The sequence below is a fragment of the Gambusia affinis genome, linkage group LG02 (assembly GCF_019740435.1).
Source record: "Gambusia affinis linkage group LG02, SWU_Gaff_1.0, whole genome shotgun sequence".
NCBI classification, from domain to species: domain Eukaryota; kingdom Metazoa; phylum Chordata; class Actinopteri; order Cyprinodontiformes; family Poeciliidae; genus Gambusia; species Gambusia affinis.
In genome coordinates, this window is record NC_057869.1 from 28,060,596 (window position 1) to 28,075,296 (window position 14,701).

The window sequence follows — 14,701 nt, forward strand, 5'->3', positions numbered from 1 at the left end:
GTTCGTCAGCGCATGCTGTCACGCAGAGCGAAGCTTTGATTCATTATGCTTATGTGGTGGCATTACTGGGCAGCCATTTATTTCTTCTCACTGAGGCTTGACAAGGCAGTGGGCATCAGTGTGAAAACATGACTACAGATGGTGCTGTCTTTCAAACGGAGGACGTGCGTGTTGCTGTACATCGCCTCGATGTTTTGCCCGAATAGCTGTCAGTTAAAACAGGAATGGTCGGCGGAAAGTCGGAAGTGTGGAAGAGGGAACGCTTTTCTTCGCAGCTAAAGTGCAATGTTTTCCCATTAAATCTCGCGTTTTAATACGGCTTAGATGTTTCACTAGCAAGAGGCAGCTGATTACAGCCCGCGCCGACCTCTGATCCCTCCCTGTTTGATGCATTTATGGCCGTAAAAGACTAAATGCATGACTCAAATCAGATTACAGCTCCACTACAGCTCCTGTTTTTCACAGTAAACTGAGCAAACTGTGCTACTGGCAAGCAAAACGTCTCCTCATTAGCCCTGCAGAAGGCTTCCCCCACCACCTCCCGCCCTCCAAACTCCCATTGAGAGCAAAACTTTAGCGCCATCTCTGGGATGGGAAAAGTAAAAACAAAAAGACCTTTCAATGACCCTGATTGCTTGAATTGTTAATGAAAAACTCGCTCTATGCTATTTCCATCGACTGCGATGTGGGACGGAAGGCAAAGACAAAACATCTGCCCACGCTCAAATTTCAAAGTTGAAAGTGTACGGCCGACAAGAAAAGAAAGAGAAGGTCGCTCTCTGTGTTTCTGTCTTCACATTTATATCACACAGAAAGGAGAGGTGGACATATCTCTGAAGAGCGTTCTAATCGAGACTCCGGCTGAACGACGTGGGGTCCAAATCAAAACGGAGCGCAGAACGGACAGAGGGGTTAATGAGTAGTCAGGAAAAAAATAGGCCATCCTGACTCCGCTGGGACCCGGCTCTCTCACAGCTGAGGCTTAACTCTGCATCCAGGAGGAAACCGAAAGCCGACCGCTCCGACAAAGAGCTAGCTAGCAGGTTTTTTTTTTTTTTTACTCGCGCTGCATTGATTAAGAATCTCTCGGGGAGAGTTCAAGTAAGAGGCTGCGGTCGTCTTCCGCAGCCTCGCAGGGAAAACAAGAGAGAGAGAAAGAAATGCAGATAGTGTTGTTGATCAGCAGCTGAAGCTCCTCACCAGGAAGGCCAGCAGGCTCCTCTGAACACTCTCCCACTGGAAGCAGCTTTTGATGTACTGCAGAGTGGACCTGATAGCCGTGAAAATCACCTTCACGCGCGCCACATTCCTGGCCAGAGCCTGAAAGACACGGATAATAAAACACACACAGAAGACAAACACATTAAGTTGGAGTCAAAAACAAACAAAAAAAAACAAAAAACATCCACGGTCTGGTTTTCTTTGATTAACGCGGGACTTTGTGAGATACATCTGACTTACAATCAGCAAGAAAACATCAGAGAAACATCAAACTGGTTTTCTTTAAATAGTAAATATCTCATTACTTTTGACATAAGGCAAAATTAACATAAGTAACTTAAAAGCAAGTCTTTTATGTTACATATGATATATATATATAAGCTTGCTTCAAGTAAATAATTCCACCTGCAGATTTTTTCACTTGTAATAAAAAAAAATGTTAAGTGAAAAAAATCTGTCAGTAGAACTGCTACTTATTAAAATCTATATTCAAGAATTATTTACTTATAGCAAGCATATAAATATATACATGTAGCTTGACTAATTTAAGACAGTTTGACTAAAATCATTTATTTTACTTCAAATACAGAATTCAACATAATTTTATGGAAAGCCATTTCAAAGTTTTAAATGGTTCCAAATGAAAACAAAAACGTAAATTATCTAAAAGTACATTGTCACTAACGTTAAACATAAAAATTCAGCATGAATTTAAATAATCTAAAACGTGTGTTTTATGATGTTTGTCCACATTGGAGTAAAATACCTTCATGATAATCAGAAAATCAACGTGGCTAAAACAAAAATCTATAATTTCACAAACTAAATATTTGAAATTTCATTGTGAAAACATAAATTCTGGCTAGTATGAACTGTGCATACTAGCCAGTTCTTCTGAAACCTCTTCAGCAATATCACTTGTTGTATTCATGGATATCGAGGTCTTTTTCAGGCAGCAACCTGATATTTGCACTAGGAAGTAGAGAAAAAAAGTATTTGGTAAGTTTTTGTATTTTTGCAGCGCCAGTAAAGAAATGTCAGTAATCTGACCTGATTTTGGCAAACGAGACTTTGAACATTAAAACCGACAGCAGACCTGCACGGTGCGAGTCCAGTCTGTTCAGTCAGTTCAGAAGCCACTTCTGTGGTGCCAGTGAGCAACGTGTGGTCTGACAACGATGAGTCGTCGTGGGAAGTGCAGACAGTCAGGCACCCTGTCTCACACACTGTCTCACACACTGTCTATCAAGCTAATGTAGCAGAACAGCAAGCAAGAATCCTCTCCTTGTTGGAGCAATTAAAACGCAGAGCAGCTAATTTAGACAAATGTCTGCAGTTATTCAACGTTAATCGAGGAACAAAAGAGTGAAGTGTGTTTATATCGAGGTTTGTTCGTGATTGATGCCTTCCTGATGAATCTGCACACAGATTCAAAAAGAGCTAAAGTCATTTTGCGTTTTGTTGAGATTTTATGTGATTTGACACAAAGCAGAGTGGAATTGTGCAATGAAAACTTAGAAACAAATAACTTAAAATAAAATCATAAATATTTCCTTTAGTGTTACCCTGAAATAAAATTAAATGCAAAAAGTTGCTTTAGAAAATAAATACCAGATTGTGTGTAATTTAAACAAGCTGTTCTGTGAAGGCTTGAGGTTTGTTTAAGAACATAATAAAATATATCTATATTCCGTATAAATGATCATATAGAATAGAATGGAATAGATACATTGAGAACAGCAAAAGTTTTCAGAAATAGAGTAAATATAAGATAAAATGGACACATAAAAACACAAACACATGTTTAAGAGATACATTAAACTCCAATGTATGAAAAGATGAACAGTTCTTGTATATAATTTGCTTCCCAGTTAATATTGGCCCTGCTTAGACGGACTTTCACCGTCCTTTCATAAAAACAGCAAATCTTAGTGAGAGTTTTGGGGATGATGGAAAAGAAAGATGTGGGTTAATTATAATCAATATTATATTTGACAATATTGCGAAGTCATGCTTTCTCAATCTTCTGAATGAAGACCGGTTTTGACAGGCAGGACAGAGAAACCAGAGCCGTCTCCTCCTGCTGCTGCTGCTATTAGCTGCAGAGCGGGTAAGCAAACATTTAGCTGGATTCTTCTGCTCTTCACAATGTTCTGGTTGGTCTGTTTAACTAATTACCAGCTCAGATTTTTATTGGAGTAACCAACTGTTTTGTGACAGGGTGTGATTACACTCGGCAGGGTCCTTGTCTCCGTGAATACGGCAAACCTTCACAATAAAAGCCTAGTGCAAAACCACTTGCAGCTCCCTTTCTGTTGGAATGAACACAACAGGAAACGCTGGTTGTGTTGTGTGTTCAGATTAAAGAAGACATTCTGAAACATGTCGCAATAAGCAATTAATCAATCAACTGGATGATAAATTAAAAATATCTTGATAAAATCCATTTTGATGCTAATTATTTTTTTGAAGAGCAATGTTGTTTACAGAGACACCATGAAACATTTTATTTATGGTTTCGGTTGTTGTGTTTTATTTTGGATTTTAAAATATATTGCAGGTCCAGTGTGTCCAGTGTTCCACACAAAGTTAACGTTGGGAGGACTGAATACCACAACGACAAGACATACATATAAGATTTTTATTTTAAACCTTTGTTTTTAAAAACCACTAGCAAGGGAAATTCTCATTTTAATATTTGGTCAGAGCTGGGACAAACCTTTTTGGAAAACTTCAGATTATCCTCCATGAAAGCCCTCTCCTTGGGCTGGAAAGTTCTTATACTTGCTTTGACCTGCCGAGAAAGAAAACAGCAGAGGATCGGACGGCATCAAGCTTGTGTTTCAAAGGCTTCCTTCACGTTTCATTGTGTCACAAGTAGAGGGTGAACTTTCACTTACAGGGTTAAAAATAACCTCCAGCTCTAGCGTGATGCTCCCCTTCCACAGTCTGCCCAAGTCCTCCTTTTTCAGCATGTAGACAACCCGTCGTCTCCTCTGGATCTGCAGGACAGAAAGGCCACGAGGTGCTGAACTCAGCCATGAACCCGACCAGCAGTCACGCTGGATTAAATCTCAGAGTCTCCCGTCTGCTGAGGTGTTATCACCCGCTTCACTTTAATTTAAGCCCAAAGTGTAAATAGATTGGCCTATTGTCTGCGTCAGAGTCGAACGTGTACCGAGAGCAGCGGAATGGCGACTTTTCCTAGAAAGTCTGGCGCCTTGTCGCCGTCGTCATCAAACACGGACACCATGAGGACCTCATGAATGTCCCTGACAGGCCTGGGGAAGCGAAACAAGGAGGTCAGGTACAGACGGAGCAGGAAACGGAATCATGTTTGTCATTATTTAAGTCCGAGATTCAAACTAACAGAGTGAAGACTTGGTTCCACTTCGGATTGAGGTTCTTGTAGACCGTGTGGGTCCGCAGCCGGTCGTTTCCCAGTTCCAACACGCAGAAAGGGTCGCTCTTTCCTGAGGACGAGAGCAAACACTGAAGAGGAACAGCAACAAAACTAACTGCGAATGATAAAGTTAAGTCTAAATACGTAATAAACACCATTTAGATCAGCAGCGATCAGGTCTGAGGCGTTGATGACTTTGACTTGTAGCAGGCCGATATCCCGCAGGTTCGTCAGAGATCTTTGCAAACTCTACAGAGGCGAAAAGCAGACAGGGTGAGCTGTAGAAGCACAATGATTAGAGACATGCACCGATCCGATATTAACATCTGTATCGGGTATTGTGCAGTTATCAAATTAATTTGGATGCTTATTTATGTCTGTGTTCACAAAACAGAAAGGTTCTAAGTAAATTCAGGAGTAATTTTCTGCATGGCATCAAACTCGTCCGATACTAAACCTCTGATACCTGCATCGGCATCAGAAGTGAAAACAGTGGATCCATGCATCCCTAATAATGATTAAAAGAAAAAACCTCAACAAACTTTAAATCCTAATGTGTTATTAAAAAAGTTTTACTAACACTACAAAAACAAAAAGTCTTACCAAGTATTGTTTTGTCTAGTTTATAGTGCAAATACTGCAAAAAAGACTAAACTAACGTACAAGTAAATTTCCAGCAAATATATAAGAGCTGGTGTTAAAAACATAAATCCTTAATATTGATGAAAAATGCTACTTCCAAAAATGGAAAAAATATCTTATCAGTGAAGTAACCTGGCAGTGGAAGAGGGACGTTTTCATCAATATTAAAGGATTATTTTACTTCTCTTGATGAAAAGTTACTTGTAAGTTAGTTCTGTCTTCTTTCAAGTATTTGCACTAAAAACCGCACCAACAATACTTGGTCAGATTTTGTGTTTTATTGCAGTGAATGGTTTTGATGTATTATTACATACAATGATAAGAAAAAAAAAAAACTTTCTGTTTCTATAACCAAAGACATCTTAGTAATGCAACATTAGCGAATTCTCTCTTCTTCTGTGTCTCACTTCTCCCACCAAACCTTCAATCAGGACAAAGTTTTCACAACATTTCCATACATGGAGCTGACAGTCAGCCCAAATAAACACTCCCTGTGACAGATTACAAGCAACATTCAAGTCCCTGCAATTAAATTCATACTTTTAGGCATTAAGTGTAACTAGCCTTGCAAATCTGACACTCACAAGCGCCTATAATAGACGGCGTGAAAGCTTCTTCCAACAACGTTTAAGCAGATTGCAATAGGGCGCTTTCTCCAAAACAGTAGTTACCCCCTTCTTGTCTTTAAACACGAGCAAGTATAGTTTACCCACATGACAAACCTGGACTCTCTGCCTGTTGTGTACTCCTGATTTCTACAGAGGGACATCATTCTGTCTCCAGGTTGGACTTTATTAAATGTTATTATTCTGAGTGATCATACTTCACTTTATGATTTAAAACTGGGTGTAAAACCATTTTTCCAACCTTTTTCCTTTAAGATGAAACAGATGATTCTTTCAGACCTTTTCTGAACATGTACTGCCATCTGCAGAACAATTCCTGCAAGTTTTTACCTCCATCATTCATTTACTGAATCTTTTTTAAACCCATTTTAGGAAATCCATTTAGTGTCCCTGGTTTCTTGGTTTGGATGAGAAGCCTGTGAGATCTCATCACCATGTTGTTCTTCAAAATATAAAAATAATTGGGAAGTCTTCAAGGTTGTTCAGCGACCTTTCGGTTCCTCCTGACACTACTGGTTCAACTGGTCAAACATTTCAAACATGTGGGCTTTCCTTCCTGCACTAAAACTAAAACTGAACTGAACAAAAAGGATCTGTAGACAGAAATGACCGACAAATTTAAATTCCTTGATAGTGTTTTTCTATTACTGCTCTAATAAATGTCCAAGTTTTTATATCCTTTATTTGCATTTCACATTTTGCATCATGTGTTTATCGTTTTATGTGACCGAACGTTCAGCTAGGGACACACATTGCAAATGAACTCTGGCTATAAATGTTAAAGTGTTTGATATTTGTTAATATTTAATGTTCTCCTCTATACAAATAAATAGATCCATTTCAATTTAAAGGTAGTGATTCACCTTCTCTCAGGAAAAAAACCAGAGGCTGCTACTTACCGCTAGTGGCTAACTGCTAATATATCAAAGAGTGTAAACAGGTTTGACTCTGCTACTTGTTTAAACAGTAATAAAACCATACAGGAGGAAATATGTTTGTAATATTGTTGATTATAATTCTCCAAGAAACAGGATTCAGTTAAATGTATTTACAAAAAAAAAACTGAAATTCCCCAAAACTTTGATTAGATCTGGAAAAGCAGCAACTGAATACCAAAAAACTGCAACCTTTGATGTTCATCACCTTTTCCTAAAGCTGCATCCATCAGCCCCGTGCATCTACAGCTGAAACATTGACTAAATGTAATGTTTTATGTTGCCTGATGTTGTGTTTTTATGATGTAAAGCCCTTTGAAATGCCTTGTTGCTGAAATGTGCTAAACAAATAAAATTTGATTGATTGATTGATTGATTGATTGACTGATTGAATGAATGATTCAACCAATCATGTTTTCAGGCCAAAAGAACAAGAGTGTTCAGGCAACAAACTGAGGCGCCGTACGACATTCCAGAGGTGTTTTAAATTAAGTGTTTAGTGTGTGAACAGCAGAGGAGTAGGTGGGTGGTGAAGTGCACACTCTGGATACTGACGTAGTTCTCCAGCTGGTTCTGCCGTTCCTGCGGCTCATCGAGCGGCGCGGCGCTCAGGTCGGAGATGGAGACGCCGCTGCATGTGTTTATTGTAATCAGGAAGACCAAGGTTCCTTTGGTGGAAGTCAGGGGCTCCATAAACAAAGCCCGCGTGTTCAAAGGGATCTGGGACAGGTCCACTTCACACCTGGACGGACGGACACACACACACGCATACACACGCACACGCACACACACACACACACACACACACACACACACACACACACACGCATACACACGCAGACACGGAGCAGTTTGATTACAGAAGTGAAAAGTTAGAGGGATTAAAGAAGCAAAGGTTCAGCAGTGTGAGCTAAATACTCCACAAAATAGAGGCATAAATAATTATTTTGCATTTATTTTAAATTAATTAGTGTTATATTTGTATTATACATACATAAATGTCAAAATAAAAAAAAAACAATAAAAGTAAAAAAAGTAGGATTCTGCTTTTTAACCTAAACCGTCTTCAACTTCAATGACTTCCTGAATCCTAAAGGCAACAGTTTACGCTTCATTTCATTTCAGAGCAGCAGAGGAAAGGCAGCTGAATTAATAGTTTTTGAAATTTTTTTTAATAATAATATCTACAAAAATTGAGCACATGGAGAAACATGAGGAGTAGAGCCTTACATTCCCAAACGCTCCTCGTTCCTTCGGGATTCTTTGGACCAGAGCTCCACCTCCAGGGTTTGTGCAACGTTCAGGAACTGTCTCATAGTGAATCTCTCTCTCCACTGAGGATTGGTCACTTTGCAGTGATTCTGAATAAAAAAAGAACATAAAACATAAAGAAAAACACTTTAATCTCCAACAAATTGCATTGGAAAAAAAACGTAGCGATAGTGTAGGGGTTTGCATGTTTACTTTTTTGCTAGAAAGGAAAAAGGTACAAAACGGAAACAAAGTCTAACAGAAAGGAGAATCCAAACAAACCAGGAGAAAGACGTTTATGGAAGAGAAGGGGTTTTATTGTACCTTGCTTTTAAACTGCTGCTCTCCCAGTTTGAAACGAACAAACAGATCACCTGTCTGATTGTCCAAATTCAACCCCCGACCTTCAACCAGCGTCACGGAGACCAGCGACGTCCAGATCTGACTCTTCATCAACGAATCACACAACTGAGAGTTCTGGGAAGGCCCTCCCTGTAAGAGAAGGTCAGCATCCGAATGAGAGAAATGTGGGAAAGTGTTTCAAGAAGGGTGGAAATCAGGAGAGAGAACAAAAGAGATAAATAACAGAAAATCAAGCTAAATTAAATATCAAAGAAAGGCACGTAAAGAGCAGAGATAGGATCAGAAAAGACAGAAACAAATGAAAAACCAGCTTACTGAAAAGGATATTCTTATCGAGAACACCTCGCAAAAAAAAATATAAAAACTGTCAAATTATTGTGGACATCGATTCACATTTTGGGTTTTAAAGAATCCATCATTAAGATAAACTTAATGAATTTTATAATCCCTAAAACCCAACAGAAATAGTCACAAGCCGAACCAGAGCTGATTACCAGAACAAAAGTTTATCTCTATTCTCTTCTAGATTTCTTCAATCAGTCGTGAAACCCAAATAGTCACAGTGTGGGAACCAAAGAAGCATCAGCCATCACTGTTTATGATCTTAACAATGTTTTAAAATGACAGGCAGTGAGCTATAAGCAGTGTGCCACATTACCTGGTTATCTGATAACATAGACCGACTAAAATTTACTCATTAAATTCACTTGTGTTGCACTTAATACTTTTTTTTTATCTCAAGAATGTTTCAGAGTGTGAATATAACATCCTAAGGAAGTAGTCACAGCAGCCCTGCTTAGTCCATTTTAATCAAACTCTTAATTAGTTGCTCTAGAAAGTCTGGTTTGTTTGAAAAGATATCGATGTGAAATCAAACTCTGGTCCGCCTAAAACCTGCTATTAAAGTGAACTCTGGTGCAGTTCTGGTGCATTTGTGGATGCAAGCAGACAAGAGCCCGCTCCAAAAGCAGGAAGTGGACTATAGTGCAGGGCATTCTGGGTAAAAACAAACAAACCAAAAGCGTGTGTGTAGCACTACCTGGGAAAAATGACTCTTGGTGTTTTACCTGAGACAAAACAGAAATCCCACAATCACTAAAATCTGACGCCACTCCTGTTTTGTTTACATTTAGTGAAGGACAAAGTTGCACTCAACAGAAAAACAGAGGTATTTCTGTTGTTTCCTACAGTAGTTCTTGGAGCAGTGCCACCACAGGTGAGGAGGGGAACAGGTTTTTCAACTAGTTTGGATCGTCTGACACAGAGGAGTGTGAAATCAATCCAAGTCTATCAGACTACCAGGCGTGGAAACATCACAAAAGAAAAAACAAAGTGTCCACAAATGGCTAATGGGCTCCACTTTGGACATCCCTGAATCAGATAACATCATACCTTTATTTTGACATCATGACACTGTGAAAGTGTTGTTTTTTTTTTAAAAGTAAAAGTCATCAAACACAGAGGATCCCGCCTCGCCCTCTCTGTCTGCCATGTGATGAACGGCTGATGTTACCGTTTCCGGCTAAAGTAGAAACCTGCCACACTGCATCATGTACACCTGTTCAGTTATACAAGTTATATAAACAAGAGTGCAGTTAATGTGCATGCACATAGTCTCAAGAAGACCGTCTCATGCTGCAACAACAGATTCATGCACTACGCTAAGCCAGCAGCAAGAGAAGCCACAAGACATGCATTTAGAAACTGCTGAGAGTTTAACACCCCTTCGTCACGGTGAATCCAGAACACAACGGTCAGACTTCTTCTCCATTATGGTCAGGAGGAGGTTTGTAATTGTCTCTTGCGCTAATAAACTACAGAGCATGTAATGTGTGACAATGTTTTGTTCTTAAAAGTGGCGTGTTCACCCTTTAATGTACAAGAAAATCTATTGGCTAAAGGTTAATATGGAAGAAAGATTATTGACCAATTTGCAGACTTGTATGTCAAACACACACAGATTAAAAGAGAAAACCGAATTAAAATTGGTACAAAAAGGTGTGATTGCATACATCTGTCACATCTTAGCTAAAGATACAGATGCCTTTTTCCCCTAAATTATGGTAATTTACTGCCCTCTTGTGACAGAAAGACACATTTTGCATTAAAAGATATCTGCCAAAATACAGACAGTGGCTGACACTGTTTCTTTAATTTTGAGCATGTCTGATCAGAATGAGGCAAATCCAAACATGATTGTTCTCTTGAGCTTTTTACTGCAGATTCTGTGTTTTATTTTTGATTTTTTTGGCAGATACCCGTCATAAAGCTGACCGAGTTGATTGTTGCTTATTGTCTGTCCAGTGTGTTCCCTCCACCATGCCTTACCCTACTACTTCGCTTTCGGGACCACTTCTGCTGACAGGAGCATGCATGGTAAGTGCAAAACAAAATGGCACTGAGGTTAGTAGGCCATACAGGAAACATTTAAAATAAAATTTAAAAAAACATTCAAACAGACACAATTTAAAAAAAAGCACTATTTCTCCCAAATCTAAGGTTTTATCTATCAGGACAGTTTACAGAATTAATTAGTTCTTATTAGAGGTTTGGTTTTTAACACTGTATCGTTGTACATATTGTAATATTTTCACTCTGTCCAACAAACATTGCTTCAAAGTCTATTGATAAAAATTTTAAAGACAGACTAAACCTTTATTAAGGATTGTTTTTTTTAAAACATTAAGAAAGAAAACAACAGAATAGTTGTGCTTTTTTCCCACCATGCCTGATAAATCGAACGTAAACAGACATTTCTACTTCTACGACACATGCAGTTAATACACGAAGGGCTTGCCATACAAAGCCTTTCTTGCTGCCTCCGTTTCTGTGAGAGATTGTCATGGTGACCAGCAGGTAGCCCATATCTTCCTCCAGAGTGTTCGGGTCCTTCAGCGTGAGCGACAGTTCATTGGGCCTAAGGAAAAGGTCAATAAAAGGTTAAACAGTTCAATTTAGGAGAAGAGTGCAAAGCCATTTGTTGTCCTGCTGGAAAATGTAGGTTTGCTATTTACAATATTCATACAATATGGAACAGTCTTTGCTAATTTGGTTGCACTGCATCTTATTTAGGGAAAAGTAGCTAAATACATATGCGTGCCACACTTTTTAGATTTATTTTGTAACATTTTGAAATCTTTGCATCCTTTTCTTTCCATTTTAAAAATGTAGACTCTTTGTGTTCATCTATCACATAAAAGCTAAATAAAAATGCTTTAAGGTTTTGCTCTGTACCCTGTGTCAAAATTTAGAAGGAATTTAGAGGGAAAAAAACTTGATTTGATCTACTCCATCATAAAAGACCACGTTTAAATGTATGTTTGATTTTACATTTACTCATTTTATAGTTTAAAATATAACAGAATAGGAATTGTAGTTCCCTTAAAGAAGAAAAACTCACCATATCTACGAAGTGTTAATAAATGGTAACATGTAACACAAGATGGAACGTTTTCTGAAATGCCCACCAGGGGGCACCATTTATCTGGATTCTAACTACACAGGCAATTACCCTGAAACTGTCAAAGGTCTTTCCCCGTTTTTACTGGCAAATGCTGTTATGAATGAAAGATCAGTTTCCACCAAGTTCACACCAAGACTACTCCCCTCAGACGTTCACTGCACTCATAATTTATGACACTTACTTGTCAAGTTCTAAATCACTCAGGCAAACAGAGGCTGAGCCCATAAAATCATCTGTAGTCAGATCGCTGTCATACACCTGTGTCATATCAGAAAACAAAGTGTTAACAACAGGGGAAGTCACAGTCACCGAGCTTCACCCACAACACTAACTGTGGAAACAATTGTTAGTCTGCAGAGCTAATGTGCTAACCAAGCGTTGATTTTGCATGACATGCCTTATTATGTTTGCTTATTGAAACATTTAATTCCCACACAGCTAAAAGATAACTCAACTGAGGCCAAGCAGCCTGTTGACCTTTACAAACGAGCTCCAACTGACCCCTGAGTCTGACTTACCTTGACGTAAATCTTCTGATGCAGATCCTTTACTGGCACGACGAAGAACTCGTTCCATACAGGGTTCAGGTTTTTTTGGATCACTTTGCTCTTAAAGATGCTCTTTCCGTCATACTTGAACTTCACGTAAGGGTCGCTGGTACCTAAAGAGCATTTTGGGACACACGGAAAAATATATTATCAGTGACGAGGGTTTGGCAAATTGTAAAAAGAAAATAAAAACTGTGTCAAGACAGAGGCTGACAGGAGACATTTCTGAAATTGTAAATTAAGGCTGCAACAACACAAAATCTTACAAGGCATTTTTGGTCTATTTTCTTATAGCAAATATTCGGTTATAAATGAAATAATCAAGCAGTGGAACGAGCACTTTTTCATCAACATCAAGGAATTATTGACTTATTGACAAGCTGCTTTATCTTGATGAAAAGTTGTGTGAAACTAGTACATTTGAAATGAGGCAAAACTAAGATAGTTGACTATAAAGTAGACCAAAATTCCAAAAAAGTAAGAATATCTGATTTCTGCTGCCTGTAATATTTGAGAATCTGAAATTAACAATTGCACTCAGACTCAGTGCTTTAATCCAGCTGCTTTGGCTTCATAAATCTACTTTTCATTATGACTCGATAAGTTAAGAAAAAGAAACCTCACCAAAAGATCTGCATTTGATTTGTTATTTTTACATAAAATTATTCACAGCTCTGTTGTCTATATAGTATACTTACAAGAAAATGTACTGATTTCCAGTAAAGGGGAGGCCTGGCCTGTGTGTGGAGGATGTGGGGGTTTTTTTTTCTTTCTTCCCCAGGCAGCAGGACCACAACTTCCTGCTTTAAAAGCCAACTAAACTTCATGATACCTGATGGCAATTCAAAATGCTCATCATGTGCGATCGCCCGTTTTGAACTCTGTTTCACATGCAGGAGGCCGACCTTAGAGTTCATGCCAACATTTGCATGGATGTAGTATTTCCTCATAAGGAGTGTTTCATAATAGTTTCACTTCAGAAGTTCCTCCAAGCTAATGGTGATGCGTCTGTCAGCTGTGTGAGAAAAAGCGGGGCTGCCGCCAACCAATCGTGGTTGGAGAACATTTCACAGATCGGCAATTGCCAATAGAAAAGTTGGTTTGTACCAAAAAAGCGTTTGGCCTAAAACCTGCCATGCTGCCTCCTGTTGCTCAGTGCAAACACAATGATGGACTCAGAGTTCATCAACAGCTGATGTTCGTGTTATGCAACTTGTTGCTTAGTCAATCCTCTGAGAGCAGATGCATCAGTTCCCAGATGTCATCTGTTGTCAAACACCCTGATGAACAATTTCCATCATTAGCAACAACTTTTATTTATTGGTTTTATTGTTATGTTTTTCAATGTATTTACACAAAAGTGAGCAGATTTTATTGGTATTTTATCAGTTATGATTTTTGAATTTTTTTTGGTTGCTCTAAACTACTAATTGAACCAAACCGCAATCAGACGTTTGTGTGAACGGTTCACAAAGCGACCCGCATGTGCAGAAGAAGAACGTAGACGTCACACAGCAATGCACTGTTTATGGAAGTAATAATGGATGGAGCTGTTTATGGATCGATTTTAAAGTTTATTCAGCATTAGGGGCTGACAGTATCGTCACAAGATCATAAGACAAAGAAAGCCAACTAATAAAAAAGAAAGCACAACTCATAGCAACGGCCTTTTGTAGAGCATTGACAGCAACTTCTGCAGGGAAGTCAGAGTGTTGGCATTGTGATGTGATGAGCTTCAGTGACACAGACGTCTTTCAGAAGTTCATAATCATAATTTGCAGCTATTGTTTATGTTTGGATTTACAGTGTTTGGGTCGGATTTTCCTGCTGTGTATGTACGTTTCAGATATTTGCAAAAAAAATTAAAATTTCTCTACTTCACAAGTATGCACAGCTTAGTGTTGGACGACATGGGAATTGAAATAGGGAATATGTCACATTAAGATGGTAATGTGACACCATGAGAAACAGTTTGAGTATGAACAGTTTCGCCAGACATTATCTATTGTACCGGGGTGTTTGTCTTGAAAAAGCAGCACCCAGGATTTGTTTGACTCATTTAACTCGACGGCTTATTTGCTTTTTACTCTTGATCACGTGGCGGCGGAAGAAGAAAAGGCGCACCAACCGCGAGGAGGCCGGTCTGGCGCTGCTTAACGTGCATCTTTAAATCAGCAGAAAACGACTCAAATGTTTGTGTCTGTAATCTGATCAAGATAGAAAAAAAAAAAATCGCTTTAAAAAAAGGA

The 14,701-nt window shown here is 38.8% G+C and overlaps 1 protein-coding gene across 4 annotated transcripts in view; it reads right to left on the reverse strand.

The window, feature by feature from the left end:
• The window catches only part of LOC122846958 (multiple C2 and transmembrane domain-containing protein 2-like), a 41,843-nt gene that overhangs the window by 11,000 nt on the left and 16,142 nt on the right, over positions 1-14,701 (reverse strand). For 2 of the 4 annotated variants that reach the window (XM_044144250.1, XM_044144259.1), the window contains exons 4-16: positions 12,423-12,565; positions 12,086-12,162; positions 11,244-11,358; positions 10,770-10,796; positions 8,403-8,570; positions 8,058-8,188; positions 7,383-7,569; positions 4,780-4,873; positions 4,592-4,694; positions 4,400-4,502; positions 4,122-4,223; positions 3,941-4,015; positions 1,201-1,320 (exon numbers count right to left, since the gene is read on the reverse strand). In XM_044144250.1, the coding sequence (XP_044000185.1) occupies positions 1,201-1,320; positions 3,941-4,015; positions 4,122-4,223; positions 4,400-4,502; positions 4,592-4,694; positions 4,780-4,873; positions 7,383-7,569; positions 8,058-8,188; positions 8,403-8,570; positions 10,770-10,796; positions 11,244-11,358; positions 12,086-12,162; positions 12,423-12,565 (1,445 nt within the window). The remainder of the gene's footprint in view (positions 1-1,200; positions 1,321-3,940; positions 4,016-4,121; positions 4,224-4,399; positions 4,503-4,591; positions 4,695-4,779; positions 4,874-7,382; positions 7,570-8,057; positions 8,189-8,402; positions 8,571-10,769; positions 10,797-11,243; positions 11,359-12,085; positions 12,163-12,422; positions 12,566-14,701) is intronic. The other 2 variants (XM_044144277.1, XM_044144268.1) reach the window with 1 other exon arrangement.